General features: G+C 37.7%; 4 protein-coding genes across 11 annotated transcripts in view; 3 read left to right on the top strand and 1 right to left on the bottom strand.

Moving 5' to 3' along the window:
* cep83 (centrosomal protein 83) overlaps positions 1 to 3,752 on the top strand; it is a 7,553-nt gene extending 3,801 nt beyond the window's left edge. For 4 of the 6 annotated variants that reach the window (XM_016550685.1, XM_016550684.1, XM_016550683.1 and 1 more), the window contains 10 exons: positions 72 to 203; positions 310 to 424; positions 510 to 654; positions 745 to 894; positions 1,137 to 1,212; positions 1,321 to 1,478; positions 2,203 to 2,332; positions 2,492 to 2,595; positions 2,704 to 2,872; positions 3,019 to 3,752. In XM_016550685.1, coding sequence (XP_016406171.1) covers positions 72 to 203; positions 310 to 424; positions 510 to 654; positions 745 to 894; positions 1,137 to 1,212; positions 1,321 to 1,478; positions 2,203 to 2,332; positions 2,492 to 2,595; positions 2,704 to 2,872; positions 3,019 to 3,174 — 1,335 coding nt within the window. In that variant the 3' untranslated portion in view covers positions 3,175 to 3,752. The remainder of the gene's footprint in view (positions 1 to 71; positions 204 to 309; positions 425 to 509; positions 655 to 744; positions 895 to 1,136; positions 1,213 to 1,320; positions 1,479 to 2,202; positions 2,333 to 2,491; positions 2,596 to 2,703; positions 2,873 to 3,018) is intronic. The other 2 variants (XM_016550686.1, XM_016550681.1) reach the window with 1 other exon arrangement.
* A 648-nt stretch (positions 3,753 to 4,400) lies between these two features.
* LOC107738834 (sortilin) lies at positions 4,401 to 13,583 on the top strand. The gene is made up of 21 exons (XM_016550721.1): positions 4,401 to 4,708; positions 5,186 to 5,248; positions 5,440 to 5,516; positions 5,867 to 5,969; positions 6,450 to 6,617; positions 6,744 to 6,817; positions 7,025 to 7,071; positions 7,235 to 7,371; positions 7,510 to 7,593; positions 8,151 to 8,211; positions 8,788 to 8,943; positions 9,951 to 10,048; positions 10,540 to 10,639; positions 10,719 to 10,890; positions 11,003 to 11,196; positions 12,140 to 12,332; positions 12,419 to 12,535; positions 12,637 to 12,763; positions 13,012 to 13,118; positions 13,217 to 13,334; positions 13,446 to 13,583. Exons 1-21 carry the CDS (start codon positions 4,484 to 4,486, stop codon positions 13,458 to 13,460), a joined length of 2,436 nt encoding a protein of 811 aa, XP_016406207.1. The 5' UTR covers positions 4,401 to 4,483; the 3' UTR covers positions 13,461 to 13,583.
* A 939-nt stretch (positions 13,584 to 14,522) lies between these two features.
* Positions 14,523 to 21,115, top strand: fam3c (FAM3 metabolism regulating signaling molecule C). Its single transcript, XM_016550679.1, has 10 exons — positions 14,523 to 14,596; positions 15,746 to 15,807; positions 15,935 to 16,039; positions 16,220 to 16,246; positions 16,781 to 16,904; positions 17,070 to 17,128; positions 17,235 to 17,285; positions 19,037 to 19,121; positions 19,212 to 19,338; positions 19,457 to 21,115. The coding sequence occupies exons 2-10, from the start codon at positions 15,792 to 15,794 to the stop codon at positions 19,544 to 19,546; spliced, it is 684 nt and encodes a 227-aa protein (XP_016406165.1). The 5' UTR covers positions 14,523 to 14,596; positions 15,746 to 15,791; the 3' UTR covers positions 19,547 to 21,115.
* Positions 21,116 to 23,698: 2,583 nt separating this feature from the next.
* Positions 23,699 to 27,767, bottom strand: part of LOC107738817 (serine/threonine-protein phosphatase 6 regulatory subunit 2-like) — an 18,255-nt gene continuing 14,186 nt past the window's right edge. For all 3 annotated transcript variants that reach the window (XM_016550675.1, XM_016550678.1, XM_016550676.1), the window contains exons 22-24: positions 26,933 to 27,107; positions 24,407 to 24,508; positions 23,699 to 24,319 (exon numbers count right to left, since the gene is read on the bottom strand). In XM_016550675.1, coding sequence (XP_016406161.1) covers positions 24,271 to 24,319; positions 24,407 to 24,508; positions 26,933 to 27,107 — 326 coding nt within the window. In that variant the 3' untranslated portion in view covers positions 23,699 to 24,270. The remainder of the gene's footprint in view (positions 24,320 to 24,406; positions 24,509 to 26,932; positions 27,108 to 27,767) is intronic.

Here is a 27,767-nt window from a genome sequence, read left to right as displayed (position 1 = left end):
ATATAAATATAAATAAGATTTTTATTAAGATGTTTGAAGGCCTTTTTCTCTCTCCCCCTGTTGGTGTTCAGGCAGAGAAGCAGTCTATTCGTATGCAGTTGGACCGGACAGAAAGTGAACTCCGTCTATCTCAGGAACAAAACACACTCCTCACAGGCAAACTGCACAAAGCCGAAAGGGAGATCCATTCGCTCAACAGTCAGGTGCATGAATACAGCCTGAGTGACAAGTCAGATTTTATGACCACATGTTCACATGCGTGATATCTGTAGTAATATATCCTGTCGATTGTGTGTGTTTACTGGCCAGATTGAAGAGATGAAGCACACGCATAAGCTGGACTTGAGTAACGTAAAACTAGAGTGTGTCAGAGCCAAAGGAGAACTAGAAAGAGACCGAGATACACTGCAGTGCCAAGTAGAGGGTAGTCATCTTGCCTTTCTTTCATTTACTTCTTGGAACCTGTTTTACAGTAATGACAATAAAAACAGTGTCTTTCTCTCTCTCAGGTCTGCAGTCAGATATTGAGGTCCTGAAGTCAGCGTTGGAGAGAAATAAAGAGTTGATATCTGAAAAAGAGCGAGAGATGGTGCGCAGGGTTCAGGCAGCAAGAGAGGAGGAGATACACAAGATGGCCACCCTTCAGGAAGAAAAGTATGCACTATTATTAATATCAGACAAGGAACTGATTCAAAGCTTCATGGGATTTTCTACATTCAAATGAATTTATTTCACTGTCACCAGGCTGGAGCTGGAGAATCGTTTATCTGAGCTTGAACAGCAGAGAGCTCTTCAGGAGGCATCAGGGAACTCTCAGAAAGAGGAGTGGGAAGAGCGTCTCCGTGCCGCACAATTGGGTGAAGAGTCTGTGCGGAAGGAACTTCAAAACCTGAGGCAAGCTTCTTCAGAGTCATTTATTTCTGTTTAATGTCCACATGAAATCAAACGGATCATTTTTATTTTAATTCCTGTTCTTCTTGTTGGAAAAATTAAGTTGTTCCATTCACAATAATATCTATTTTATGTTGGCTCTGACTGAGTTACAAGAAATTACTAAATTCTCAGTAGCTATAAACAGTAAGATAATATGATCTTCAACCCCTGTTTGATTCCCTGTATGAATGCTTATGATACAGAGTCAAAATTCAGCAGCAGGGCCAACAGCTGGAAGAGCTGGAGACCTTAAGAGCAGAAAGCGCAGACCTGAGACGAGTAAGCACTGGAAAATAAGTGAAATTACTGTGAATGCACGTAATATAGAGATGGAAGTCATGACGTATCATATAACTCAAATAACTTGTTTTGTAAATTGTTTATCAGCAAAACGCTGAGCTGAATCTACAGATAGGAACCCTGTCTCACTCTGAGAGTGAGCTCTTGGACACCAACAGCAGACTGAGAGAAAGTCTAGAGCGAGTGAGAGAGGACCTACGGAGCGCGCGCACACAAATGGAACGGACCCAACAGGAAGCCGAGAGGTATGCCTTATCGTAACCAGGATACTAGCATTACTGTCAAATGAGAACCAAAAATATTTCAGAGAATGCTGACAGCTTGCTGAGCTAGCATCAAAACGGGCCATTTAGCATTTCTTCAGATTAGAGGCTTGAGAGTTGATTGGTAAGATGAAATGTTGGTTTCAAAGCAAGATTCAACTTGTATAAAAGTGCTTGATAGACATTTTCCCCTTCAATTACAAATATGGGTGATTTGTTTACAACGGTACATTAGATCTCTTTTTTTTTTGTCCTGACAGCTATATTAAATCATCTTAAAAATGAAACCATATCATCATATGTGAATATATCAGAGGCATGGCCTAATATTTAGCAAATATTACTCACATTGATCCTTAGTGCTCATATGAGTGATGTGACTCAAATTAACTAGTGATATGTTCTGATTTCCATTCCCCCTTTACTCTCAACATTTCCTGTTCACTTTCTAAACATGCCAACTTCTTCAATTTTTATCTATATATTATAGAAAAATATAGATTTTTTTCTTTCTGTATGTAAATTATCCTGTTTATATATCCCTATCTCCTTTATTATAATTTATAATTCATATAATTTTTATGATTAATAGTTAATGCGATTTTACTGTTCTTCCCATGAAAATAGCCTAAAAATTGTAACAATGTAGTGAACAGCGAACAGTTAAATTAAATTAATTAAGTGAAATGTCATTTTATTGTCACAGGTTAGTGGAGGAAAGGCGGGTGGAATGGTTGGAGGAGAAACACAAACTGCAGGAAAAAGAAGCAGAACTACGGGAGAAATACAGCCAGGCCAAAGAGCGCCTGCAGAGGGCAGCATTTGCACAGAAAAAGGTAGTGCCTAAATTATACAAACTTGTTTTTGGAAAATTAACGGTTGACAGCTTGCTGATACTTGGACTGTCTTGTTTGGTATTTTTATATTGTATTGTATTGATTGTCATGACAATTGTTATTATTAAAGGTGCATTATTGGTCTCTTTTCTTATCCAGAGGAAAACCATGACAGAACTGAAAGAAAACAAACTCCAAGACAAGATTCAGCTCCTAGAAGCCAAGATAGAAGAACTTGAAATTGAAGCAAGCACAGCCAGAAAGTACTTCCGTCTTCAGTTTATAACACTACCAGGGGACTATAGAGAATATAGGATGTATATATGTGTTTTTTTATATAATATTTTTTTTATTTATGTGTGTGTGCTCAGGAAATCCTCATACTCTGAAGAACATGCTCAGCTCAGCAAGCGTCTGAAGGAGCTGCAGAGGAGACACAATGAGTTCCGTCGTCTGTTGCTGGGCAACCAAATGACCTCCTCCACCCCTCTGGCCCAATCCCTTCTCATCCCAGCAGAGTCCATCTTCTTAAACATACAGGTGTCTGCAAACATCCCATCCACGATGTAGAATATTCTCTTGTCAGCCATAACAAAACCCAGGATATAAATCTGCTACTTTCCCATCCTCCTCTCTCTCTGAAAAGGGGTCATCCCACTCATCTGTTTCTGCATTTCCTCTCTCAGGAGGATCAGCACCAGAGGGAGTTGTCTGTGCTGCGGAGACGCTTGGAAGAGTTGGAAAACAGTCAGCAACAGCAGCTGGAAGAGCTGGCTGCTCCTCTGGACAGAGACAGAGAGAGACTCTCAAGCCCACGGGACGCGCTTCCAGACCTTTCTTAACCTACCTGTGTGATTACATTCACCATGTGCCAAAAACTGAACATACTGTGACATTTGTGAGCTGTTTTATTTTAAGCGACTCATGGTGCTTTGCAACAGAAAGTTCGGAGATGTTTTAAGAAAAACCTGTTGCACTATTTATTAATTATTTGTCTGGTGGTATTATTCTAACGGAGGGCAGGGGGCTTCTAAAGTTTACATAAATTGTTGGTTTGTGTTGCAGGGTTTTTGTTGTACATATTGAAAATGATCTGTAACATGTTTCAAACCTGTGAAGCCATGTTTTATATGAGTCCAAAATCATCCTTTTTCATCAAATTAAACTGTAATTTGTGAACCTGAGGTTCATTTGTCACATTAACTTTCTATAGGGATGACATAGTGCATGGGTAGCAGGTATTATGATAAATAATAATGATTTTATTCTGTCAAACTTGTCTCTAAAAGCACTCAACCCAAAACGTGTTTTTAATAAAGACCATTGTGTCCTCTCGTTTTATTATTGTTTACTTGTGAAGTGTGACAGAATAATTAAGAACGTAACAACTCAACAAATTGTCTGCCAAAAGATGTAATGAAGAAAAGTGTCAATGGAAGCGGTAGGCAATAATACAAAGAATAATGTATTTATGAAGTTAATATTTGATTTAGTCAAGTCTGGTTGTGTCTCAAAACCTAGTGAGCGTCCTACCCAGACAGCATAGGGCCCAAAAGTGCTGCGCGCACAAACTTATCTTGTGAGAAAACGCAACTATTTTACGTTTTGGCGAATTCATACGATTTGACTCCTATAAAAAAAACTTAGAATAGTCTTTAAATAAGCATGAGGTCCTAAACCTAACAGTGGTACGTAAGCAAATCGTTCGAAAACGTACAAATGAAGTCGTTTTAATTTATATGAATGTACCAAAACGTTAAATAGTTACGAATTGCTAAAAGAGCGTGTTGGCACGTACCTAGAAGGCCATAAGTGTTGCGTATGCCTACATTTACAAAAATCTTATATGCGCATACTATTCAAATGCTGCCGCGTTGATGCTCAAAATCCTGCACCTGATGCCCAAAAGCCCTGTACACGTCTATAATGTCCCAAAATGTTGCTTTGTTTGGCATTATAGTCTTGTGCAGCATATTTTAGCCATAATGCTGACTCGGAACGATATGCTGTTGAGGTAGGCAGCTCACATCGCTTTGAGACACTTACCTTGAGTCTGCGGTGAGTCGGAGCCCGATCAGCGGCGTTCACTCCTCCTCCCGCGCATCTTCTGAGGCATTAGGAAACTTACTTCTTTCTATCTGTCATACAGTCATGAACTGGACATTGTTTGTATTGGGTAGTGCGTGCTTACTGGTCCTCGGTGAGGATGCGTTCGTTCACGGGAAGCGCAACGCGAGGACAGTGACTTTCTCTCGGACTCCACGCGGTCACTCGAGACACAGACGGGACACCTGGCCTGGACAAGCGCGTTTCACAGCATGCAAGTCTCCACTGTCACCCAAAGACCAAGCGCTTCTGCTCAGCCACACACACGAGGTGAGAACGAGATGCTGAAGTTCACTCCATCCGAACAATTGATTTTATTGCGGCGTTTTACTTTTGACATTGAGATGAATGTCAAAAGGTGACCCAATTTACCTGAATGTTATGGTCACAAAGGTTATAGTCGTGCTAAACGTATTTCTGTATTTACTGACAGTTAGACATTTTCACTGATAGTTGGCAGTAGCAAAATTAAGTCATTTTATTTATTTATTTATTTTATTATTTATTTGTCCAATGTTGTTTTGGATACTGAAATAGAAAACTGAAAGAATGTTCATATATCTTTTATATAATGATAATAATAATATTAAAGTCTTATAGGTTTGGAACAACACTAGGAAGAGTAATTATTATTATTATTATTAATTTAATTTTTTTAGTGTGAACCATCCCTTTAAATGACAGCCAGAACAGGGAAGTCCACTTCCATCAGTATATGTGCAACTCTGTCCTCTGGTCTTTTTCTAGACGGGGTTTCATGGTGATGATGGATCCAGTTTTACCCTCACATGGGTTGGAGATGGAACTGGGGTCAGTCTTGCCAAATCATCTAAATATTACTAATCATTATCTGTTCTAAGTTCTCTGTTTTAAGGTTATTGTCTTGAAAATTTGGATGAACATTGTAGTTTTCATTCATAATCAGTCACTTTAAAGGGTTTATATATATTTATAAAGAAATTATGCAGGGGTAGTGTGAACCCTTTTTCTGTCCATCTCAGGCAATCCTGGTTCTTTCCACACTCAGCGCTCCCTCTGACTCATTTTACGAAGGCGGTTCATCGCGCCTTTATAGGAGGTCAGTGGTGCAATTTTTACCTAATAACATGTAGAACAGAGGTGCGCAATCCTTTTCCTGGAGATCTGTCTACCTGCAGACTTCACTTCCAGCCCTGCTCCAAACATACCTGTCTGTAATTATCAAATGCTCATGAAGATCTTCATTAGCTGGTTCAGTTGTGTTTGATCAGGGTTGAGCTGAACTTTGCAGGACAAAAGATCCCCGGGAACAGGACTGGGCACCTAATGTAGACTAATGTGGCCAATTCAGGCTTTTACTCGGATACCGATCTCAAAAGGGTCAAAAATCGTTTTACTGGCCTAGCCAGCTGTTTTGGACTTCTTTACTGATTTACTATCTTTTTATAGTGAAGACTATGGAAAATCTTTTCATGATGTCTCCCATGCCATTAACAACACATTTATAAAGAAGGACTTTGGGATAAGTGCTGGACCCGGGAACCCTCAACAGGTAAATAAATGTGCTAAGTCTGAAGCCTGTCTCTGAGAAAGTCACAAGTCAACTTGTCTTAGCTAATTCTGATAACTAATAATAATATTAGAAATAGCATGACCTTTTTTCACTTTGTCATTGTAAGTAGTTGTCAATATGTGACATTATTTTACATTCTGACACCACAGAGATTCTGTCCAAACAGAAGAGGCCATGACATTTACAATTGTCTCAAGACAGCTCAGGGTTTTAACAGACATTGCTAATGACATCAGCCGCTTTGTGTTAAAACCCAACATGAAACTACGCTTCATTTTTTTTAAAACTTCCTCTGAAGTGGGGTTGGTGTGAAGTTCTTTGGAACTAACTTTTGTCATCATCTCAAAAAACAAAACAAAAAAACAAACCTACACTGTAATTGACCCTCTTCATGATTTCTGTACTTTATTGTTTTATAAGTAAATGATATATTATATATCACTTTTTGTCTCATTACAGGTGATTCTAACAGCCAACCTGCCTTTCACCGAAAGCCCAGGAGGAGTTATTTTTACTTCAATGGATGCTGGTGTGACGTTCAGATCAGTGCAGCTTCCATTCCATCCAGCACAGGCCATTCAGTTCCACTACCAGGACCCAAAATACCTTGTGGTCATCAGCATTGATGTGAGTAAGGTTTTGTGAGGTGATTCAAGGTTTCTGCCACACCATTATTGTATTTTTAATTAGCTGACACTTAAGACCCTTAAGATGTCATATGTGACAGTTTGTTGACATGCTCTCTCTCTTCAGGATGGGCTATGGCTCTCAGAAGACTTTGGGAACAGTTGGTCTGAAGTTCACGAAGGAGTTCACACGTTCACATGGTGAGAACAATAACAGGGTGACATGAGTAACCGAACAAGAAACTAAACATTTCGAATGTCTGTGTATTTGAATATCTTGATTTTCATAATATTGTATATATATTTTATAACTTGTTTCAATCAGACAGTGAATAAACGTCATCTGATTGAAAAAAAAAATTAATTTCTGTAAGTAAAATATAGTTTCCCTTTTTTATTCCTTTCAAGGGGATCTGGACTCACTCTTTTTTTCAGTTCCAGCCCAAAAGGAACTGGTGCGTGATTTCATCTCTGTTTTTTTTTTCCATTAAATAACACTAAAGCAATCATTAGACAAGAATAACTGATATTCTTTGAGATAAATTTTCATGTACAACTGAGAAAATTGGCCATTCAATTGAATGCTTATCAATTAAATGGTAATTGGGTTTGAACCAGTGGAGGCAGCAAGACGAGGCGAGCTCATTCTGAGACGGACGAAGGATGTGGGCAAAAATTTCACCACCATCGCCAAGAACATCGTCTCCTTCGGATACATCGGTGGCTTCCTGTTTACCTCTGTCATGGAAAAACTGGTGTGGAACTCAGATAACATGCACACTCAAGCATGTGTTCACCCACATGAACACACACCATGTTGCCCACCCTTTTTAATTTTCCCTCCTGTAAGAATCATCAAAGCATGCTTAATTTATGACATGTTGTGTTTACAGGGCTCTCCCCGTGTCATCTATGTGTCCTCAGACCAGGGTGACCATTTCAGAAAAGCTCAGCTACCGTCAGCAACTACAGAGCAGGTGTTAATAACACACAAACGTTTGAACACACTAATAAAAAACTAAAAAATATATTACTTTTCATTAATTACTTTTAATAAATTATATATATTCCAAATTTTTTTATTAAGTATTATTATTAACTGATATAATTAAATGTATTTATTTCTTTATAACACACAAGTTTGAACACACTTATAATAAAACTGATAAATGTATTTATATATTTTTTAATTTATAATTTAATATAATTTATGAATAATTAAAAATATAATAAATATATATTTGACTAATTTTATATTAATATAATGAAATAAATATAATTAAATAATAATTAATAAATTATATAAATATAATAATTTATTACTTTATTGTTAATTCATATAATAAAATTTATTTATTTTGTATTGTTATTTTACTTTCATAAATATGTTTGGGGAAATGTATGACAGTTGTGCTGTTACTCCCCCTTTCAAGTTGGTCCTGCTGATTTGGCAGAAAAAAAACCTGTCACAACCTCAAACATGACTGGAGGGCTGTGTGCAACTGTTTGACTCACTCTTGATGTCTGTTTGCAGTTCTACTCCGTTTTGGACGGAGACGAGGACATGATCTTCATGCATGTGGACAACCCTGGAGGTGCGGTTTCATGCTTTTTAACTTCCTTCTCCATCCTGTGAGAGGTGTAAAAGAAAAGTATCAGTATTATTTAACAGCTCAACCACTGTTGCTGTCAGTTTAACAGTGTGGAGGCTGGACTCGTCAAGCGAGGTCCACTTTGTGCTGACATATCAGAGAATGTCTCTGCACAAAATGCTAGACTCTTTTGGGTCAGTGTGTACGCTATTCATCTTCGAGTCTGGAGGTCTTTGTGCTGCGACGATCACTGGAAACAGATAAGAGTGAGGATGGTGTAGTCTTTCAGTCAGGCCTTGGAGGTTACACACAAATACACCCCTCATTGTATTTACATGTATGTATCACATACAGTCCATGGCTCATGTGAAGAGTTATCTTATTTCCCATCATGCCTATTATATGTCGATCTGTTTCTCATTGGATCTTCGATTCCCATTTTGTCACATGAAGCCGGTTAGATGGGTTTGCTATGTATGTGTGTGAATAATAATGGCTTGCGGCTGATCTCTTATCTCGTCTGAGAGAAAGCTGTGTCAGCGGAGTGTTTGTATGTGATGTGATCTCACATGCTTACAGAAGACACATATTTTGGCACAATCTACACCTCTGATGACCGTGGAATCCTGTATTCTAAGTCTCTGGAGCGCCACCTGTTTGGCGGGGAGGGGAAGAGCGATTTCACAAACGTTACATCTTTGAGAGGGGTCTATCTCACCAACATACTGGAGGAGGGTATGAACACTTGTTTCATGTGATTTAGTTTGTCTTAAAGGGTGCCTAAAAGGTTAGTTCACCCAGAAATGTAAATTCTGCATCAAGGAAGTACATTTGAGCTTCCGTTTACCATAGATGTTGATGTGACATTGATGTGCTCTATGTGTGTGCGTTAAAAAAAAAATCCTCACATTACTCACACTCATGTCGTTCCAAACCCGTAAGACCTTTGTTTGTCTTCAGAACACAAATGAAGATATTTTTGATGAAATCTGAGAGCTTTTTGACCCTGTATAGACAACAATGCAACTGACGATGCATACGTGTGCATTCCTCTGCTTGTAAACAAGGCACAGTGCATGCGTTTTCTATGTCAGAATGCTGGCTCCTGCATCAGCAGCACCACATGAGAAGAAATCGTTGAATAAAGTCATTATTTTTGTTTTCTTCACGCACAAAAATTATTCTCGTAGCTTCATAACATTACGGTTGAACCACTGATCACATGGACTATTTTAATGATGCACTTGCTACCTTTCTGGGTTTTGACTGTCAGTTGCGTTGCTGTCTATGCAGGGTCAGAAAGCTCTCGGATTTCATCAAAAATATCTTATTTGTGTCCCGAAGATGAACGAAGGTCTTACAGGTTTGGAACGGCATCAGGGTGAGAAATTAATGACATAATTTTCATTTTTGGGTGAACTATCCCTTTAAATCTGTTCATCATATAAAGCAATTGTGTCTCTTCAGAAGATTTGGATTAAAGTAATGCATTATAACTAATGCATATGAATTTCTTTTATGAACTTTCTGAAACATCAACGTTTAAGTGGAATGGACTTTCAATGGAGGGACAAACCTCTCTGAAAAAAGTTGTTTTTCCAAAGATGAATGAAAGTCTTTTGGGGTTGAGAAATATTTGACAGATGATAGAGTTCCCATTTTCTGATTAACTATCCCCTTAAGTGCCAAATCGTCAATCACGCTTGTATTGTAAAAGATGTCTTACTCCTGTTGGGCCGCAGATGGACGCATTCGTTCAGTCATCACATTCGACAGAGGTGGGAGATGGAGATTTCTGAAGAAGCCAGAGAATGTGAATTGTCCAGAAACCTCAAAAAAGGTAACAACTGACTGAGTGATGAGAAATTGCATTTTATTAAAGTTTCTATAAGTACCATTTTTTCCCATTCTGTTGATGTGTTTCCTGTTTAAACAGGAAGTTGGGCAAGAACATATTGAATATTTTAAAATGAGCCATAATTAGACAAACATTTCACGCAAGGCAATTTTAAATGATTACATCTGCTAATAAAACGTTTATCAATACATTAGCATACAGATTAGCCCTTAAAGTTAAAAGGCCAATTTTGATTTCCTTCAAAGCAATGAAACAGAAGTAGCAACAGATCTTTTCCTTCATTTTGTGACATACATCTGAGTATAACGGAATATTGGAAAAGAAAAAAAAAAACAAGGTGGTGAGTGACTTGGTTCTATACATCGGTTATTGATTGGATTGTGAGATGTAAGGCTTAATTTTTTTTCATTTTACGGCGACTTTAAATGTTCCTGTAAATGCGTGTGTGTGATTGTTTCCATTTTCTTTTCCAGTGTAGCCTGCATATCCACGGAGAGCACAGTCACTTCAGTGGAATCACTCCCATGCTGCCTCTCTCTGAACCTACCGCCATTGGTCTGGTCATCGCCCATGGTACTAGCCCCTACTACCTAGCTCCACAACCTCCACAACTTAACATTCAGACTTGTCAAAATATTAAATGTCACTGCAGGTAGTGTCGGTGACTCCATTTCAGCCGCTCGGCCGGATGTGTATGTGTCTGGGGACGGAGGTTACACCTGGTGGGGGACTCTGAGAGGACCTCACCACTATAGCATCCTGGACTCTGGAGGGCTGATTGTGGCCGTGGAGGCGCATAGAGACAGACAGATCAGCTCAATAAAGTAACACACTATCACTTGCCCTGCAGTTGTATAACACATTGTTCTCGTTCTGAAAGAACAAACATGTAATTTGTGGTCACTGTCATATATGACTATGTGTGTCTGTTTTCAGGTTTTCCACAGATGAAGGACAGTGCTGGAAGGTATTTAATTTCACAGACCACCCGATCTTCCTAGCAGGACTGGCATCCGAGCCGGGCACTAAGACAATGAATATCAGCATTTTCGGCTACCGCCCAGACGATGATGATCAGCCCATGTGGGTGGCTGTCACCATAGACTTTGAGCACCTGCTCACCAGAGAATGTAAGAAACGTTTCAAGAATTATGGGCAGAATTCAAATAGTGTAATAAGTATCATACTAAATCATCAAAGCTCAGACACAAATCAATGAATAATGTAGAATTGACCCTCCGCCGGGAGTTTGACAGACTGGCGGTCTGACCAATTGTACTGCTGAATCTGCTATTTTGTCCGACAAAAAACAAACCAGACAGGAGAGTAGATTAACGTTGGTGGATGTGAACTTGAAAAATGGTGCGTATTGATGTCTTTCTGCAGTTGACACAAGATACCTTGATCGGTACACGTGCTGCTTGAACTGAGGCGCTACAGCGATCTGTCACGACGACACATCAAAGAGCCATAAAATGGCATTTATTGTTTGAATTTCTTATAAAAAAGGCCAACATTTGAAAGCTGAGACTTTGTTTCATACCAGAAGTAACCTGCTCTGTCTTGTCTGTCAGCACATTGTGTCCTCTTTGCTCCATGATGTATTTGATCAATTGAAGTGATCTCTCTGACCATTGAGCTTCTAACATGCTCATTCGGACTAAAAGCTTCTGACACGGGGTCCGACTAGTGCCAAAAGTGCAGAAAACACTACAAAAAATATAGGCCAACAGATGCTCAACAGCATAAGCCCATCAGCTTCATGTCACTGCCTCAAGAAGGGAAAAAAAAATTATAGTTCCTCTGTGTTCTGGGTTGTTGATAGGTGCTTGATTACTGGCTTAAGTCTCTGATAGCCTAGTTCAAGTATCTTCTTTAATGTAAGAAAACAAGATTTTTTTTTTCACCAATTTTATCATCTACCAGGTAAAAATGATGACTATTATTGCGCAGAAAAGTAATGTAACTGCTCACACTACTCAATAAACATCAATATCATTTATATCTTTACCACAATTGTGACAATGCAGTATTTAGTCTTTGGAAGTTTGTCCAAATCATGTCTTTTCCTAGGTGGTGAAGAGGACTATGTGCAGTGGTTGGCACACTCTGACTATGACTCTGACCCAGAAACAGACGGATGCCTCTTGGGCTACAAAGAGACGTTTAGAAGACTAAAGAAACTGTCAGCATGTAGAAATGGGAGAGGATATGTGGTCAGCAGGCAGCAGCGTCCATGTCCTTGCACTAGGGAAGACTACATGTGGTAGGAAAAATTGCACCACACTGAGGTTTGGACTTCTGCTTATGACCAAACAAAAGATGTTTTCTGAATATCTCTCCTGTCAACAGCGAGTACGGTTTCTATCGGCATGAAAACACCTCGGAGTGTCTCCTACAACCCGACTTCCTGAATCAAACCCAGGATATTTGCTTAAATGGGGAGCTAGAAGACCTGCAGAATACAGGGTGATGCTGAAATACATCTTGATTTCTATATAGCAAAATTTTAAAACACACACACACATACATACACTTCATTGTTATAATTATACCACTGTGTTATACAGGTATCGTAAGATTCCTGGTGATAAATGTGAGGAGGGTGTCAGGCCTCCGAGACGAGAAGATGTTTTCAAAAAGCTTTGTGGGAAGGACATTTCACCAACTTCCGCAAATTCGCATACTAAGAGATCAGTGAGTGGCCCGTTTCTCTTGACAATCATTACTCACTATACAGTGGCCAAAAAACAAAGTAAAATCACTTATCATATATGTTACAATATAAAGATCATAAATACAGTTTGCTTAACCAGTATGAGCAAGAGTGATGTATTTCTGAAAATCAATATGAATTTCGTTCATAAATCAATCAGCACATTTAAAAGAATACATAAAGAAAAACATGGCTGTTGAACATTTATTTATTGTCTTTCTATTTGCAGCCGGGCATGCTGGTTCTTATTGTGGTGTGTACTTGTGTGGGGGTCATTGGTTTGATTATTACTGCAGCTTTAATAATCACTTCAAAGAGGTTAAACTGTAGGCAAAGGTAAGGTCATATGATAAAACTTGATTGCCATTATTTCTCATACATGATATGTCTTGCAGAAGTCAGATTTTCTGTTGGTCAAATTCTGCCCCCTGCAGGTCACCTGCTTATCGCTTTTCGGCTCTGCAACTCCAAGAAGATGATCTGTCTGTTAGCAATGAGAGCAGCCCCAATGGCAAACTAAATGGTTTCCAGGTCCAGGAGGACTCGGATGATGTAAGCTTGATGAACCAGTCAATATTAACCTTGCATGTATCAACTGAATTTGGCTGTTTTTATTCATTTATAGTTGATTATATATTAATTTTTGCATTTGCTTTTTTTTAGGATCTCATTGAATGAACAACATTTAAACACTGGGAACTACTCAGGCTTTGCAGACAAGTGTGAATTGTTTCAAATGAATCTCATCACCCAGGCACTGTGACTGGACAATAAATGCTTGGAAATAACGGTGAACTGCATTATTCAAACCAAGGCAAATGATATCTTGCTGCGGTCAGGTTCTTATTTTGTCCTATGAGGTGTCTTATACAGGGACTAGAGGATAATCATTAGGAGTGAATTCACTTTCACCCTCTCTGTCTTTTGCACTGGAATCATTCATATTCCCTCAGGCTGCTGCTGGCAATCCTCCTTGAGCTTTGGGACTGTGTATTTTCAAATAGACCAATCTACTGTTTTTGAATTGTAAATAAATTAAAATGCATTTAAACATCAGCATTGTGTATGCTCATCCTCTCATCCACATTTATATATATATATATATATATATATATTATAATACAATACCATTACAGACAGATGTCAAATGAAAAAGAGACCAAACAGTTGTCTGTCTTGGAACACCTCACAAAGGCATACACTCACCTCACACCTCCTCACTAACACACACTCTCACACATACACTACATACCACACTACACACCAACATGAATCAGACATCTTCACCCATCTGACTCAAAATTCAAGAATATTTAAGCAGTACAGGGTATAGGGGAAAAAAATAACAAAATAAATGAATTACATTATAAAGTTTGTAGACTATACTACTGTCTTAAATCGCATTGCCTAAATATAATGTTTTTCAGTCCATTGCCTAGGTGTATATACTATTCAACCTATAAATTCACATAAAACACTAAAATATCAAGAATTTCCTATTTAAACACAGTGTACTTTAAATGTCTTAAAAATAATAATAATGTTTTTTTTGCATATAATTTTCCATTCATTCCAAAGGGCTTCAAATTGAAGTACGTAGTCTAAAACTAGTATGTAGTTTTTTAACAAATTATGCAAATTATTATTTTAAAAAAACCTGAGCAGTGTGGGCTGGTGTCATATAGGACACGCCCCACATGGGCGTGTCTTTCTATCACACGTACACACATCTCTGCACACACGCACGCACGCTCCTCCCCTCTGGCGAACCCGGATGTATAGGGATACTCAGCGTTGTGTCGCCGTGGCACCAGGTACTTCTTTCTATTCTCTTCTTTTTTATTCAATATCAGTCTAAAAGTATATTCGTTGGGTTACATGATTTCTTGAGTTCATATTATAAATCTGTTTTAAGGTTTATTCTTTTTTATATATATATATATTCGCCTCATGCTAACGGCTACTGTCATTTTTACTGTTGTCAACTGACACCTAAACTTCACACCAACACAAACGATTAATTCGCTTCTGGTATCTTTTTCAGACATAATTATAGGTTTTCAGGATGTATGTGTTTGTTTTAAATGTTATATCTTGAGCTGACGTTAAAGCTAAGAATTTGTTGAATGTTTTATTGGCTCATGTGGAAAAGAGTCATTTTCAGATGACAGGTGAAGACTGATACAATCTAAAACTTTTATGTTCGCATGTGTTAAACCAGCTTATAAACTTGCACTTTCTTTTGCCACCTTTCTATACACGTGAATAGGGTTTGATCAATATGATTTGTTATAATGGCCAGTGCTCATACTGATATCTGAAGAGCAGAGTACAATTTAATAATAACAAGGTGCTGAACACTGGCTTTATACTATATTAGAATTCACTAAAATAGTTTAATAGTTCACTAAAATAGGCATGAACAATTTAATGCATTCATACATTATATAATTCTGTGAAGTTAAGTTAAACATGGTAAAATGTGTTGAAATAAAAAACTCCTATCTATCTATCTATCTATCTATCTACACTACCTTTCAAAAGATGTTTTTTGTAGGAGTTTCTTATGCTCATCAAGGCTGCATGTATTTGATTAAAAAAATACAGGAAAAAGTGTAATATTGTGAAATATTATTACGATGTAAAATAAAGTTTTTCTATTTTAATATACATTAATATATATATATATATATATATATATATATATATATGCTTAGCTGAAAGGATAATCAAGTTACTCCGAATATATAATAAGCAAATACATGAGGATCTGAAATGTGAATTGTGAATCTTAATCAACCAAATATAGGTCAGTTACTCAGCCAGGCCATTGTTTCGCTGTGTGACTCTTCACAAATATCTTGATTATCTTGAGTAGATCCCTGCAGGTAGCGTAAGTATTGTAGCTGGGATATTTAGGAATTCAGGCTTTTGTTATATGATGATATCTGATCTCATGTCAGGTGTGTGGATCTCAGTGTGGTGACTGGTGCTTGCAAAGCCGTCAGGATGATGCGAGCAGGAGGTGTGTTCCGTTTCTTTCAGTATGAACTCTGCTTAAGTATATATTACATGTAACCAACGGCAAATATTTCCTCTTTTGTCGAAAAACAAAATAGTTGAAATTAATTTTTTTTTTTTTTTCTTTACAGGACTTTTGAAACTGGCAGTGCTGGTTTCTATCTTATTTCTAGTTGTGTTCCTGGCATTTGAGCTATTCGAGAGCAATATGAATTTAAATTTGGGGAAAGTACTTGGTAAGTTCACGCATGCAGCCGTTTTCTGCAACACACACAGAACATATTCATCTGAAACTGCACATGTCTTTTGTTAGTAAAGTAAGATAATACACTTGTTTGGTTAAGGAATGATTTCTCGTTTTTCAGTGTTTGACATGGCACACTGCTATTTGCTAATCAGCATATGTTTCTCTACAGCAAGATATGCACCTGCAGAGACTGTCCGTGAGTACATTTTTTTTTTTTTTTTACTACATATGAGAATTGAGGATGGTGAATGAGTTCCTATCTAATCCTTAATAGTAGCTGTCTGGACTAAATGAACAAGCTCCTCCTGTGCCTTTGATTAGAACTGTGTAGATAAAAATGAAGAATTAAAAACATAACTTGAACCTGTGCAGAAATCAATCATAGTTAAACTTTCCTGCAATGACATTAATGGCATGTAGGTATTAGATTCTTGATATTAGACAGAGTTCCACAGTTGTCACATTAGATGTGTTGAGTTGCTGCCAGCTGCCATTTACTTTAGATAAAGTAGGTGTGTTGGGGTGTGATCTTCTTTTTATAACTTCAACCACTTAAGATGTCTGTTGTAGACATAATTCAGCGTTAAGACGCCTGTCTCTGGTATATGTGTAAATAATATAAACAATTAATAAAATGCAGACAGAAGATTAGAACATAGCCAAAAATGTTTTTTTCCCCCCCTCAAATAGTTAAGACGTGTTTTTATGGATGTATTGGTGTTGTTTTCAGCCACCAGGCCTCCGCGCCACAAATGCGGCCTTTCTAAATCATGTCCCGAGGACCATTTTGCTTTTAAGATCACCAGTGGAGCAGCCAGTGTTGTCGGCCCGAAAATGTGTTTGCAAGACAATGTGTAGGTTTTACACACATCTCTAATTGCGCTGAATAATCTGAATAATAAATAGAAAAATACAAATCTTGACTTTTTTTATTGGCTGGGGACTTCCTGAATTCAGAGGAAACATGAGAAGAATTTGACTGCTGCTGTGTGAACTCTTTCTTCTTTATCTTTTATCAGATTAATGAGTGGAGTAAAGAACAACGTTGGACGGGGTATAAACATTGCTTTGATCAATGGTATGCCTTCTTTTTGTCTTTAGAAACAAGTAGATGGTGAAACCTTTTTAACTGAACAGTTACTGAGAGAAGTAGGACTGAATTAATCATCCACAGTATTTTACAGGCAAGACCGGCGAGCTCACCAAGATTGATTCCTTTGACATGTGGTCTGGAGGTAAATCTGTTTTTAGACCTCATATCTTGTTTCCATTTGCATGTTTTGCACGTGTGGTATGTGCATTGTATTAAAATCCATCTTGGGTGATCACCTTACTAAAACTGTTAGGTACACAGTCTTTTTGTCCCATTTTTATATACTTTTTTGCTTCAAATATAAGTTCGTATTGTTGTGATTCTTCTCATAGCTGATTGAATTGGTTCATGGCTTATATCACTTTAATTAGGACTTTTTAAAAATCTCTATGAGAAAAATATGGAAAAAGTGGGTACTCTATTCAAGCCGTTTTATTAACTGGGCTTCCATCCAAAGTTGAGAATTGGATTATTGCATAAAACATTTGCGAATAAGCATCCATCCATCGAGTCAAAGAGAACAAAATCGTCACTTTGTGATAAACTGGCACTTAATATCACTAAGAAAAGTAGGAGAAGCCACTGAATATAATCATTTTCGCATATAATAAATTACTTGCACCTCAGAGCGAGCAGACGAAACACAATGAATGCGGTCATTGCTTTCGAAGGTGGATGCTTGCTGTTTGGGAACGCAGTTGTGTAAGAGAGTTCTGAGAGGCAATTAAACAGAAATACTTTGACAACAGACTTTGCTCGGGCATTTGACCATAACAACATTTCAGATTCTGTGCAAGGAGTCTGCTGGTTACTCAAGTTTGCCGTCCCATAGCGCAAAATCACATAACATCTATGATGTGCATGGAGGAATTTATTTGGCAAATGCGTTTTCATCTCTCATTATTCGCATTAACCCTTTTTTGTATGAGTCAAAAACCACCTCAAGTGAGCATAAAAACTTTTTTTGTGAATTAAGGGATTTTTTGTCCTGAAATTTGGCATTTCCATCACATGGATGGAAACTCTGATGCGATACTTCAAAATGTGCATAAAAACAGGGTGATGGAAAAATAGCTTGTGTCTAATCACTCAAACCACATTTATACATAGTTTCAAAATGCATATGATTTCAATTTGTATTGTAATGTTGTCCTCCAAAAAAGTCATAGAAGTGTTTGAGAATTGTGGGTATTAATGGGGACTTGTCTCGCCTAACTGCTTTTTATTCCGCAGTTCTCAACCTTTTTGACTGTTATCCAACATTTAAAGCCCCCCCATGTAGGCTAAGATAGTTCAGATAATTCTAAAGTCAAAGCTAGTCATTTTTTTGATCTTCTTTTATTTTCAGAAACTAGGAGTGGCAATATATCAAACTAATTACAATTATTTTATAATTGTAATTATTGTAGAATCATTAAATTCCATAATTTTAGAATTTCAAGAACTGATTTATGACATTAATTTGCATGATTTTTATAGTCATTGATTACAAGATAAAAATAATTTTTACTCGCAGATAGCAATTTCTGATAAAATATTTTTAATAAAAAATTCATTCATTCATTCATGAATAAAAATGACAGTTGTCGAGGAAACAAATTAAACTAAAGTTTTAAAGTGTATTTTAAAGCTAATTATGTCTTAAATAATTTCAAATTATCTTGAGGCCCACTTGGAAGAGTGCTGAGGCCCCCTAGTGGTTTCTGGCCCCATGGTTGAGTTTTAATGGGTGGCAAGAGACTAATTTTAATACCAGTTGAAAACAGGGCCACTGTTACGGTTTTATTGCTAAGAGCTTGCTTCTGTTTGCAAACTCGGCAGGGTCAAGTACTTGAAATTTCCTTTCGAGTCGCATGCAAAAGTTAACCTTTTTAAATGTTTATTCTTGTCTAGATGTGAACCATCTCATCAAATTCTTAAAGGAAATAGAAGATGGAAGCATTGTCATGATGGCCACTTTTGATGATCCTGCAACAAAGTGAGTCACTTCAAATATTTGGTCAGACTTTTACATATCTGTCTCGGCTTGTCTATTTATTGCTTTTTTTTAAAATAAAATTATGAACAGGCTAAACGATGAGGCCAGAAATCTGATAGCAGAATTGGGCAGCTCAAGCATCAGCATACTGGGATTTAGAGATAACTGGGTGTTTGTTGGAGGCAAAGGGATCAAGACAAAGAGCCCATTTGAGCAGGTAAATTTGCCTTGTATCTTGTTTTCAGGCCGCAGCCCCCACTAATGAGAGGCCACGTCCTGTTCAGATTTTCGTTTAATATTTTAAATATCGAATAAACCATCTCTTATGTCTCCAGCACATCAAGAACAACGCAGAGACTAACAAGTATGAAGGCTGGCCAGAGGTTTTGGAGATGGAAGGATGCATTCCTATGAAACATGAGTAGAATCTACCTCTCACTGCATTTCAAATTATTTAGCATTTTCATGTACAGCCTGGAGAAGGTTGAAAAGTTCAAAATTGAACATATGCAAAGTTGTATTGTTCAATTAGCATTGACAATGATGCAAGTGAGAGTATAGACTTTAAATTTGTTGGTTGATTTCCTGTATTTTGAATCTTGCCATTAGTGCTCCTGAGCATTTGCTGCTCTATTTTTGTATTTATTTTACAGGGTTCCCACTACTTTTGAACACTGCGTTTCCATTACTTTTCTTCCAATTGTCCATGATCACTAAATGGATTGCACTCACAAAGACCGATATGTAGCCAGGTCAATATTTTACAGTTGAAAATCACTATAAAAATGTATATTCACCATAGAAATATCCACAACTTCAATTGTTGTGAATTTTCCAGCCCTGGAATTCAGTCTTAAAATTCCATGCCTGTGGGAGATCTGTTTGTTTGTTTTAATAACTGGTCCATAAACAGCAAATTTTTTTTTTTTTGCCATTTGTGAGGTTTCAGTGTCATAAGGAAAAGAGAGATATTGAATCAGATGATTTACTGCATGTTTTCTTGTGTACTGTTTTTTTTTTTCTTTCCTCCCAAAAATATAAATGGAGAGGGTTTGCGCTTATATTTATCACTGCACTATGACACTCTAAATGTTGATCATACTGGATTGAAGTTAAATAGCTGAGGGCTGCCGTCACCAAAATTTCTTTATTTCTTTGTTTATGGTAATATTTATTTTTCTACTGGCAAAGGTATTTTGACTGCTGTACTTTATTCCTGAAGGTAAATAATGAAGAATCTTGTTTTAAATCCTTGAATTTAAAAACTGCCCCATATCTCTGGTGTGTGATGGGTTGAGTTATTGATTTGTGTTGGTTTTTGACCTACTGTTAAACTACTGTTTTCAGCTTCATGCCATTTATCCTTAGCTTTTGGGAATGTTGTTACATATGGGAAGTTCAAAAATGTTCAAAGATTTCCATGCGTTATTGTGTTGATAGTCTATCTGGTTTCTACACATTCTGAGATTATTTAAGCAGTATGTCTAGCAGCTGCTAGTGTTTATAGCAAGCAATAACAATATCATACAACATAACTGCTTTTATTCCTTATTGTGCCTTCTGCAGTGTCAATAATATGCGCTTTTCTAACAAGTAGTAAAATGTCCCATAATTAAGGAATTATAATGCTAAATGATCTCTACTTGTTCATTTTAACTACATACTTGTGGATTGAATCCCATTCCTTTTGTAAGAAAACCAGTTGTGTGCCTTATTTACCACAATCAAATGATTTTATCTAGACTTTTTTTTTTTTAGTTTTGTGTGAAATCATTTATGTTGCGTGTCATGGCCTTAACGTGTAAAGTTGTTTTAAGGATTTCTTTGTCTAAATAAAATTTAAATCAAGTAAATTGTGTGCTTGCGGAGTCTTTCATAATGGCTAAGATTTTTTTTTTTTTTGTGAAAAAAAAAAGGAAAAAAGTTTCATATTAAAATGAAGCTGAGCAAATGGTTGTTGCTTTCATTCTTGGGTTTTGTCTTACCTCTGTTTAGATTAAGGCTCCAAGCAGCGACCCCCAAGAATAACCCTAGCATCTGTTCTGCCTCATCAAAGCATGATGCACACATCCAAAATGGTACATGTGTTTATAAAGGAGTTTGTAGATTCTTGGAAGGCGTCCATTCGGCTCTCGTTAGCCTAAGAAAAGACCAGAGAAGGTTTCAAAGTACACAGCTGCACAAGAAAGGGATGGTAAACTTCACTCCGCCATCTTAACTGACGAAAATCATTTCTCTCAATAACAGATTTATTCCATTCTGAAAATATCAAAATATATAGGTACTGATGTAGGCAACAATATAATGTACAGACCCAGTCTATACAAATGTCAATGTGCTGAGAACTACTTTTTATGCCATCAATGAATCCCTTATATTCTGACAAACTCGTCTCAATATACTAATGCTCTAAAACGAATGACTAGCGGGAAGTTGTGAACTTGAAGTGCTCTGAAACATGGTAATTCATTTATCCTGCAGCACGTGTCCTTCCCTTCCAACTGCTCAAATCCAGCATCATTATTATGGCATGGAGATATATAACCACTATTTACAAGTGCATGAAATCCAATCAAGGTCACTGTATTTGAGGGAGAGAACTGTAAGGAGCTTGTAACGTTACAGCTGTGCAAAAATGTTCCAGGTTCGATGCTGTCAGTTACCAGAGAATAATTTCGACCTCTTTCAGTTTCTAATAAACAAAAATAACGTTAACGCTGTTATTTAAGACGTTACGTTAGTTGTGGTCCAACTCGTCATTTTTCAATGGGACTACTGTTTAAGGTGAATTTGTTCGTTACTTGACAAGTAATTACCTGAATTTTGTCTTTTTGCTACAAGTGATAACGTAGACACAAGATGGCGCCATTTACGTTCTAGTTTGACAAGAAAGTGAGCCGTTTCAGTTGGTTGCCCGGATGAGCGTCCTTCTATACAGCGATTAATGGCCAATCAGAATCAAGTATTCCACAGGGGCGCACTTGTCCCGTATTAAAATCGTTAAAATCTGCATAACATCTAAAGCTTTACGTTAGAAACATAAAATGTAAAAGTTTATTCCAGAGCAATGTCTTAAAGTAAACTTTCACTGTAAGTGGATGACTTGTACATTCTGACGAACGAGTCAAAATTACTTTCTGTTGTAATAGAGTCGAACCCGGAACAGTCGTATTAAAATAAATGTTTGGCAACTTTTGAAAATAACAACCATTATCTGTTAAATATCTATAGCTGTGTAACAGACTTCTCTTGGGAAAATAAATGAATACAAAGCTTCAAACTCCCAACCAAGCTGTAAATGTACAGAAACAGTCCAGACAGAGGAACAGAATTGAACGGAGCAATATTTTGGTTGCTGAAGATCACATAAATTAGAATCTCTACAATATGTAAAATAATATTGGTTAAAGTTAAAAATAAGATTTTTTTTAACAGTTAAAGAAAAAAGGCAAATACATACTTTTGGCTTTGGAAACAAACCTATTTGAACATGTTATAGATATTAGAAGCAGAGTCAATGGAGGATTTACTCTCCAGAGGCAAAGATCATGAAGAGCGAGAGAAAAAAAATACATGGTGTTACAATGCAAGATGGGAGACCAGGTCTCCATACTAACACCTCAATAAGTGCAAAATAAATAATGCAGTATCCCAATCCTGTAATCCAACAGATTTGGTACCATAGTAAGCTTGCAGAGATATGATACGTGAAATGTGATAGCCAAAAAAAATCCTGGAAGAAAAAATAATCACATGTTGTTCAGGATGAAATATTAAAAGTGGATCTTGGTATTTCCAACGAGAGCTAATGAAAGGTTCTGAGACAAGTCTGAAAAGTCTTTCTGACAGCATATAACAAGAGTTCTGGCTTTAAAAAAAAAAAAAAAAACTGATGATGCATAACACTGTCCTGTATATATTTCATGTGATATACTACGGAGTTGGGGCAAATTTTCTAGGCCTCTGGGGGGGAAAAAAATCATGTGCTGCATTTGCGCTAGACAGGGATACTAATAAAATTGTGGGGGGCGGTTCTTTCGAGACCAGCTGACATTTAAAAACAGACAAAAAAGCCTGTTTGCTTTGTGGCAAACCCTTCTGTCCTGTCACAGGGATTCTGAAGGATTTGTAACTTAAGGCAAAGGTTATTACGATTACTTTAAGCTATTTGCTTTAAACCCATGATTCAATTTTTGGAAAGCTTAAGCATAAAATGCAGAAAATTAAATAGAAACTGTTTAGTTGATCTGAGGGGAGGGGAAAAGAACGGACAAAAGTAAACCAATACAATCAGAAGGTCTTGACTAACTAGCTAGAACGTTGTCGGAAAAAAAACAGCTGCTTGTATATGCTTGATAAATGATGTTTTGCATGCAATGGAAAAAGTCCAAAAAAATTCAGAGGCACACCCCCACCACTAATGTATAGTTTCCGAATGAGTCAAATTTAAATTAAATGACTAAACATTACTGCACAGGTGCCGACGTGGACACCGTGTCATACATTTCTGCCCCAAAGCACTTCAAAACATTCAAATACATGATTTAATGAGATTAGGCCATAATAATATGTTTAAAAAATCTTAAAAGTGAACTTGGCAGGGCGGTGACCTGTGCAGAAATGTGTCAAGCATTACAGAACATTTCAGTTGTGCTTCAACATACAGTAAATTGTTGCAGAGGCTGTTGTCAGGCAACGAGGCTTTCGATTTTGCATGAGGATGTTCAAGACGTAATGCCGTGAAGGATGAGCCTGTGCTTTCCAATTAGGACCTTCACATCCCTGTTTTCTACCATCCAAGGCTGAGAGCGAAAAAACAGATCCAGAAAAATGAAGGGAGGGACACAAACCAAGGAAAAAAAGAAGTCCTGACAGATCCTGTAATCACACGGTCACTGCTACATTTAAAACTGTGCATATCTCATACAAAGTTGAAAGGATTAAAAGACTAACACCTCTGAGCACTGTACTGGTTACTGGTTTCTTGTGTTACATGCCCCTGGCTTCCTCCTCCAATTATGGGCTGATTGGCAGTATCCAGGACCAATAACATGGCAGCATTCTTTATTTAAACACCAAAAGTGGTATTGAGGTTTGGGGGTTCAGAATGGAAGAAGCAGAGAGTGGGTCGGACTCCTATCCAGAGCCTTCAGACCGGTCCGTTAGGCATGATCTCAGCTGAAGAAGGCGCCTCGACTCTGTAGAGGCATAAGAGAATAAGAGAGGGTGGCGGGTCCTTTTTTATCTAACAACATAACATCTGGTTAATACACATTCACATTTACCTTGTCTCCATCACAGTGGTAGCGTCTGACTCTTCTGTAGACGCTGAAGACTCACTATTGTCTGTGATGCTGAGCTTCTCCAGAGCTTCAGTAGGCACCTCGCTGCAGAGAAAAGAGTGCAAGAGTGCAGCACAAACATTTACCACTAAATACTTCTACGTCTTTACAGAATCAAAATTGCTTTCACAATTACGACACTGAAAGTGATCACTTTTCATCATTAAATTGTTTAAAGGGGTCATCTGATGCCCATTTTTCACAAGTTGATATGATTCTTTAGGGTCTTAATGAAAAGTCTGTAACACAGTTTGGTTAAAATTTCATTACCCTGTCAAAAACAACTCTTTTCAGAGCAAGCCTTTTTATAGCATTTTCCTTTAAATGTTAATGAGCTCTGCTGACCCCGCCCCTCTCTTCCAAGCTGCTCTCTGAGGGACTGTTTACTTTAGCCACATTATTAGGAAAGGCCATTTGCAAAGATTCATGAAAAAACCTTATACTCACTTCTTCTGTAGGTGAAGCTGGATCACGAATGATTCGCACGAACATAGACGCATTTAGGTTGATCAGGGGGGCATTCCCTTCAGAAACAAACAATCCACTGCGAGTTCAGCGGCTCAGATGTCGGGAGTAAATGACTACTGCTATGTTCATTATTACATCCAACAACAGAACACCTCAATCGCTTAGGAGTCAAGCCGCGGTCACACTGCACTTTTCTCTCCATTGACTTCCATTCATACGCATGCGAATGCATCAGACTGGAAACGCAAGCCCGTGCGAGAAGTTTCCGCATTTTCGCTGCGTTCCAAAGTTCAAACTTGGTGAACTCTGGCCTGTGAATTCGCATCACGTGATACCGTGTGACCAACGGCAGATCGATACGTCACAACATGACCTCCTATCTGAATTAAAAGAACAAATTTAAAACTGCAGCGCTGCAGTAAAGTGGAGTAGATTGTATGTTTTTACATTTTAGGTGTATTATTATTGTTTATGTGTTGAATTTAAAGGTCCCCTGAAGTGCCTTGAAACACGCAGCATTATTCTATGTGGTGACGTAATTTCAACTGAAACAGGAAGAGAGGGCGGGACATATCGAGCAGCCACGCCCCATTTTTAAAATAGCCAATAGCGTTTAGTTTATATCTGCTCGGGTCAGAGCTGTTGAGCTCGGTAAAGCCGCATTTGACAGCCAGTCTAATAGATTACCCCCTAGATTCAATATGAAACGGTTTAGTAAAACAAAATAGTCTACATCTGCTCCGGCGGTGAAACAATGGCAGGCTGATGACAGCTCACTCAGGGCGGGTCTAAGGTAAGACACCCAGTCTGTGCTGAAACGTTACTGTCAATCAAACTATCGTGGAAGGGGGCTGTTTTTGTGACGTCACACAGACAGACATCTGATTTGAGAAAGGGGTAAAGATTTTAGTAGATAAAAAAAAAAACACTGGGTGGATTTTTATCATTATAGGGTGGTTGTGTACACACACTGCCAACACACATTTCAGTTCAAACAACTTGTAAAAGTGCATGTAGCACCCGATGACCCCTTTAAAACTTGATTGAATCAACTGGACAAGTGGAGTAAGAGACAATCTAAAGGTGCAGTCAACATTAGCAAAATTTTGTGGGCCAAAAAAACCCCATCCACTGTAGTGTAGCGATGAAGCATCACAACAAAACAAGCAACTTTCTGCTGGTCAAAAGCAAATTCACAACCAATTTGAACCCTGCAAGCAGGGCTGTACAGTGCGACATACATGTCGCACGTGCTACGAAAATACTGGTCTGTGCGATGAATAAATTTACCACTGTAGCACGCGTGCGATACAGTTTTGCATGTTCATAACACAGCCGCTTAATAGTGTGAAGTGATTTCGTTGTGCTTGTTTGTGTGTGTGAGATTGATTATACTTGGTAGTTAGGGCTGCACTCTTCCATTTTTATCAAATTAAGAAAACTTTGTCTAAAAACAATTTTTTGTATTTTTTGTGCTCTGTATGGAACATCAGTGCCTGTTTAAGTGATGAACTCCATTACTTGTGTTTGTTTTCAGACATGATAACAGACGTTTTATACTTGTGCTACAACTTTTTGGCCTGTGCTACAAAACTTTCAACCTCTGTAGCACCAGTGCTATGTGAAAAAAAAGTTAACGTACAGCCCTGCTGCAAGAATCTTTCACCCTCACACGAAATTTCCAATTGCGTGAATTCCTATTGAAATCACTGGATTTTGTCTGTGAAAAATCCCCAAACTACAGTAAATGTGACCTTAAGTCAATTACTTTGATATAGGGAAGTGTCCGAATGGGATTCACTTTTCAGTCTGGTCTGTCATATTTCTCTTCCCTTTAAGTGGTTTGTTTAGAGAGCATAACTAAACGATCATCACACTACAGGTCTTCTGTCATCGTTTAAAAATGGTGATATTATTCCCTTCCTGAAGTCATGAGAATCCTTTTTTTCTGGAACTACATTAAAACACTAATGCTGCTATTTCTTCGCAAAGTGTTCTTACCTCGAGGGTGCTGTTGTCTGGTTGGCAAGTGTTTTAGGGGAACTCTCTGTCTTATTTTCTCCAGGGTCCTCTTCACTGTCTGAGCCTCCAGACGAGCTGCTGTCTGAGGCCACCAGAGGGGCTTTTTGCCCAGGACTTCCTTCCCACGCTCCTGTAGCCGAACCACTGCCAGCCGCTGCAAAAAAAAAATAATAATAATAATAATAAAAATTAAGGGTTCAACCCTCTTTTTAGTTTTGTAAACTAAGTGAACTTAGTGAATGTATTTCTGAATAGGAAGTTTTGTTCTAAATGTTTTCATAGTACTGAAAAGATCAAGAAAAATGTGATTCCCCATGACATTACCACTTTAAACATCTCATCACAGGGCTCTACAGTGCGACCATTTCAGTCGCAAAACTACTGCGTGCGACTATGAAATAATATTTAGGAGCACCTGTGCAACTGACCCGATCAGCGTATTTGTGTTTGCGCTGAGGGAGCTTCAAAGGTTCTAACATACGTACGGGTTTCTGCAGCGTTGAGTAATTTATCACAGACATATCCTCTCATTATAACAAACAAAGTGTTGACAGGGTGTAAATAAGAGATTCATTGTGCAGTGTAGAGAGCTTCGTCGATTATAATGGAGTTTTGTGAGATCGCGATAAACTAAGATGAGTGACAGCTTTTAATGATTATTAAGGGAGTTTGCAAATGTGATATTGATTTAATACAACAGTTCATTAAACAAGAAATTAATATTAAGTGACTTGCATTGTCTGACTACAACACTATTGCCTGATTTTGCTCTATTTCATCAACGAAAATAGTTTCAAACAAAGTCACAGCTGAG

This window comes from Sinocyclocheilus rhinocerous, unplaced genomic scaffold (genome assembly GCF_001515625.1).
Source record: "Sinocyclocheilus rhinocerous isolate Xijiao unplaced genomic scaffold, SAMN03320098_v1.1 scaffold3117, whole genome shotgun sequence".
In the NCBI taxonomy this organism is placed as follows: domain Eukaryota; kingdom Metazoa; phylum Chordata; class Actinopteri; order Cypriniformes; family Cyprinidae; genus Sinocyclocheilus; species Sinocyclocheilus rhinocerous.
This window is presented reverse-complemented; position numbering and strand designations above follow the sequence as displayed.

Bases quoted from the DNA above. Each gene is read 5' to 3' on its own strand.
- LOC107738834 (XM_016550721.1), top strand. From the start codon at position 4,484: ATGAACTGGACATTGTTTGTATTGGGTAGTGCGTGCTTACTGGTCCTC. The intron at 6,618-6,743 runs GTGAGTAAGGTT...CTCTCTCTTCAG, and splicing joins TTGTGGTCATCAGCATTGAT to GATGGGCTATGGCTCTCAGA. The intron at 7,594-8,150 runs GTGTTAATAACA...GTCTGTTTGCAG, and splicing joins CGTCAGCAACTACAGAGCAG to TTCTACTCCGTTTTGGACGG.
- fam3c (XM_016550679.1), top strand. The intron at 16,040-16,219 runs GTAAGTTCACGC...GTTTCTCTACAG, and splicing joins AAATTTGGGGAAAGTACTTG to CAAGATATGCACCTGCAGAG. The intron at 17,286-19,036 runs GTAAATCTGTTT...ATTCTTGTCTAG, and splicing joins CTTTGACATGTGGTCTGGAG to ATGTGAACCATCTCATCAAA.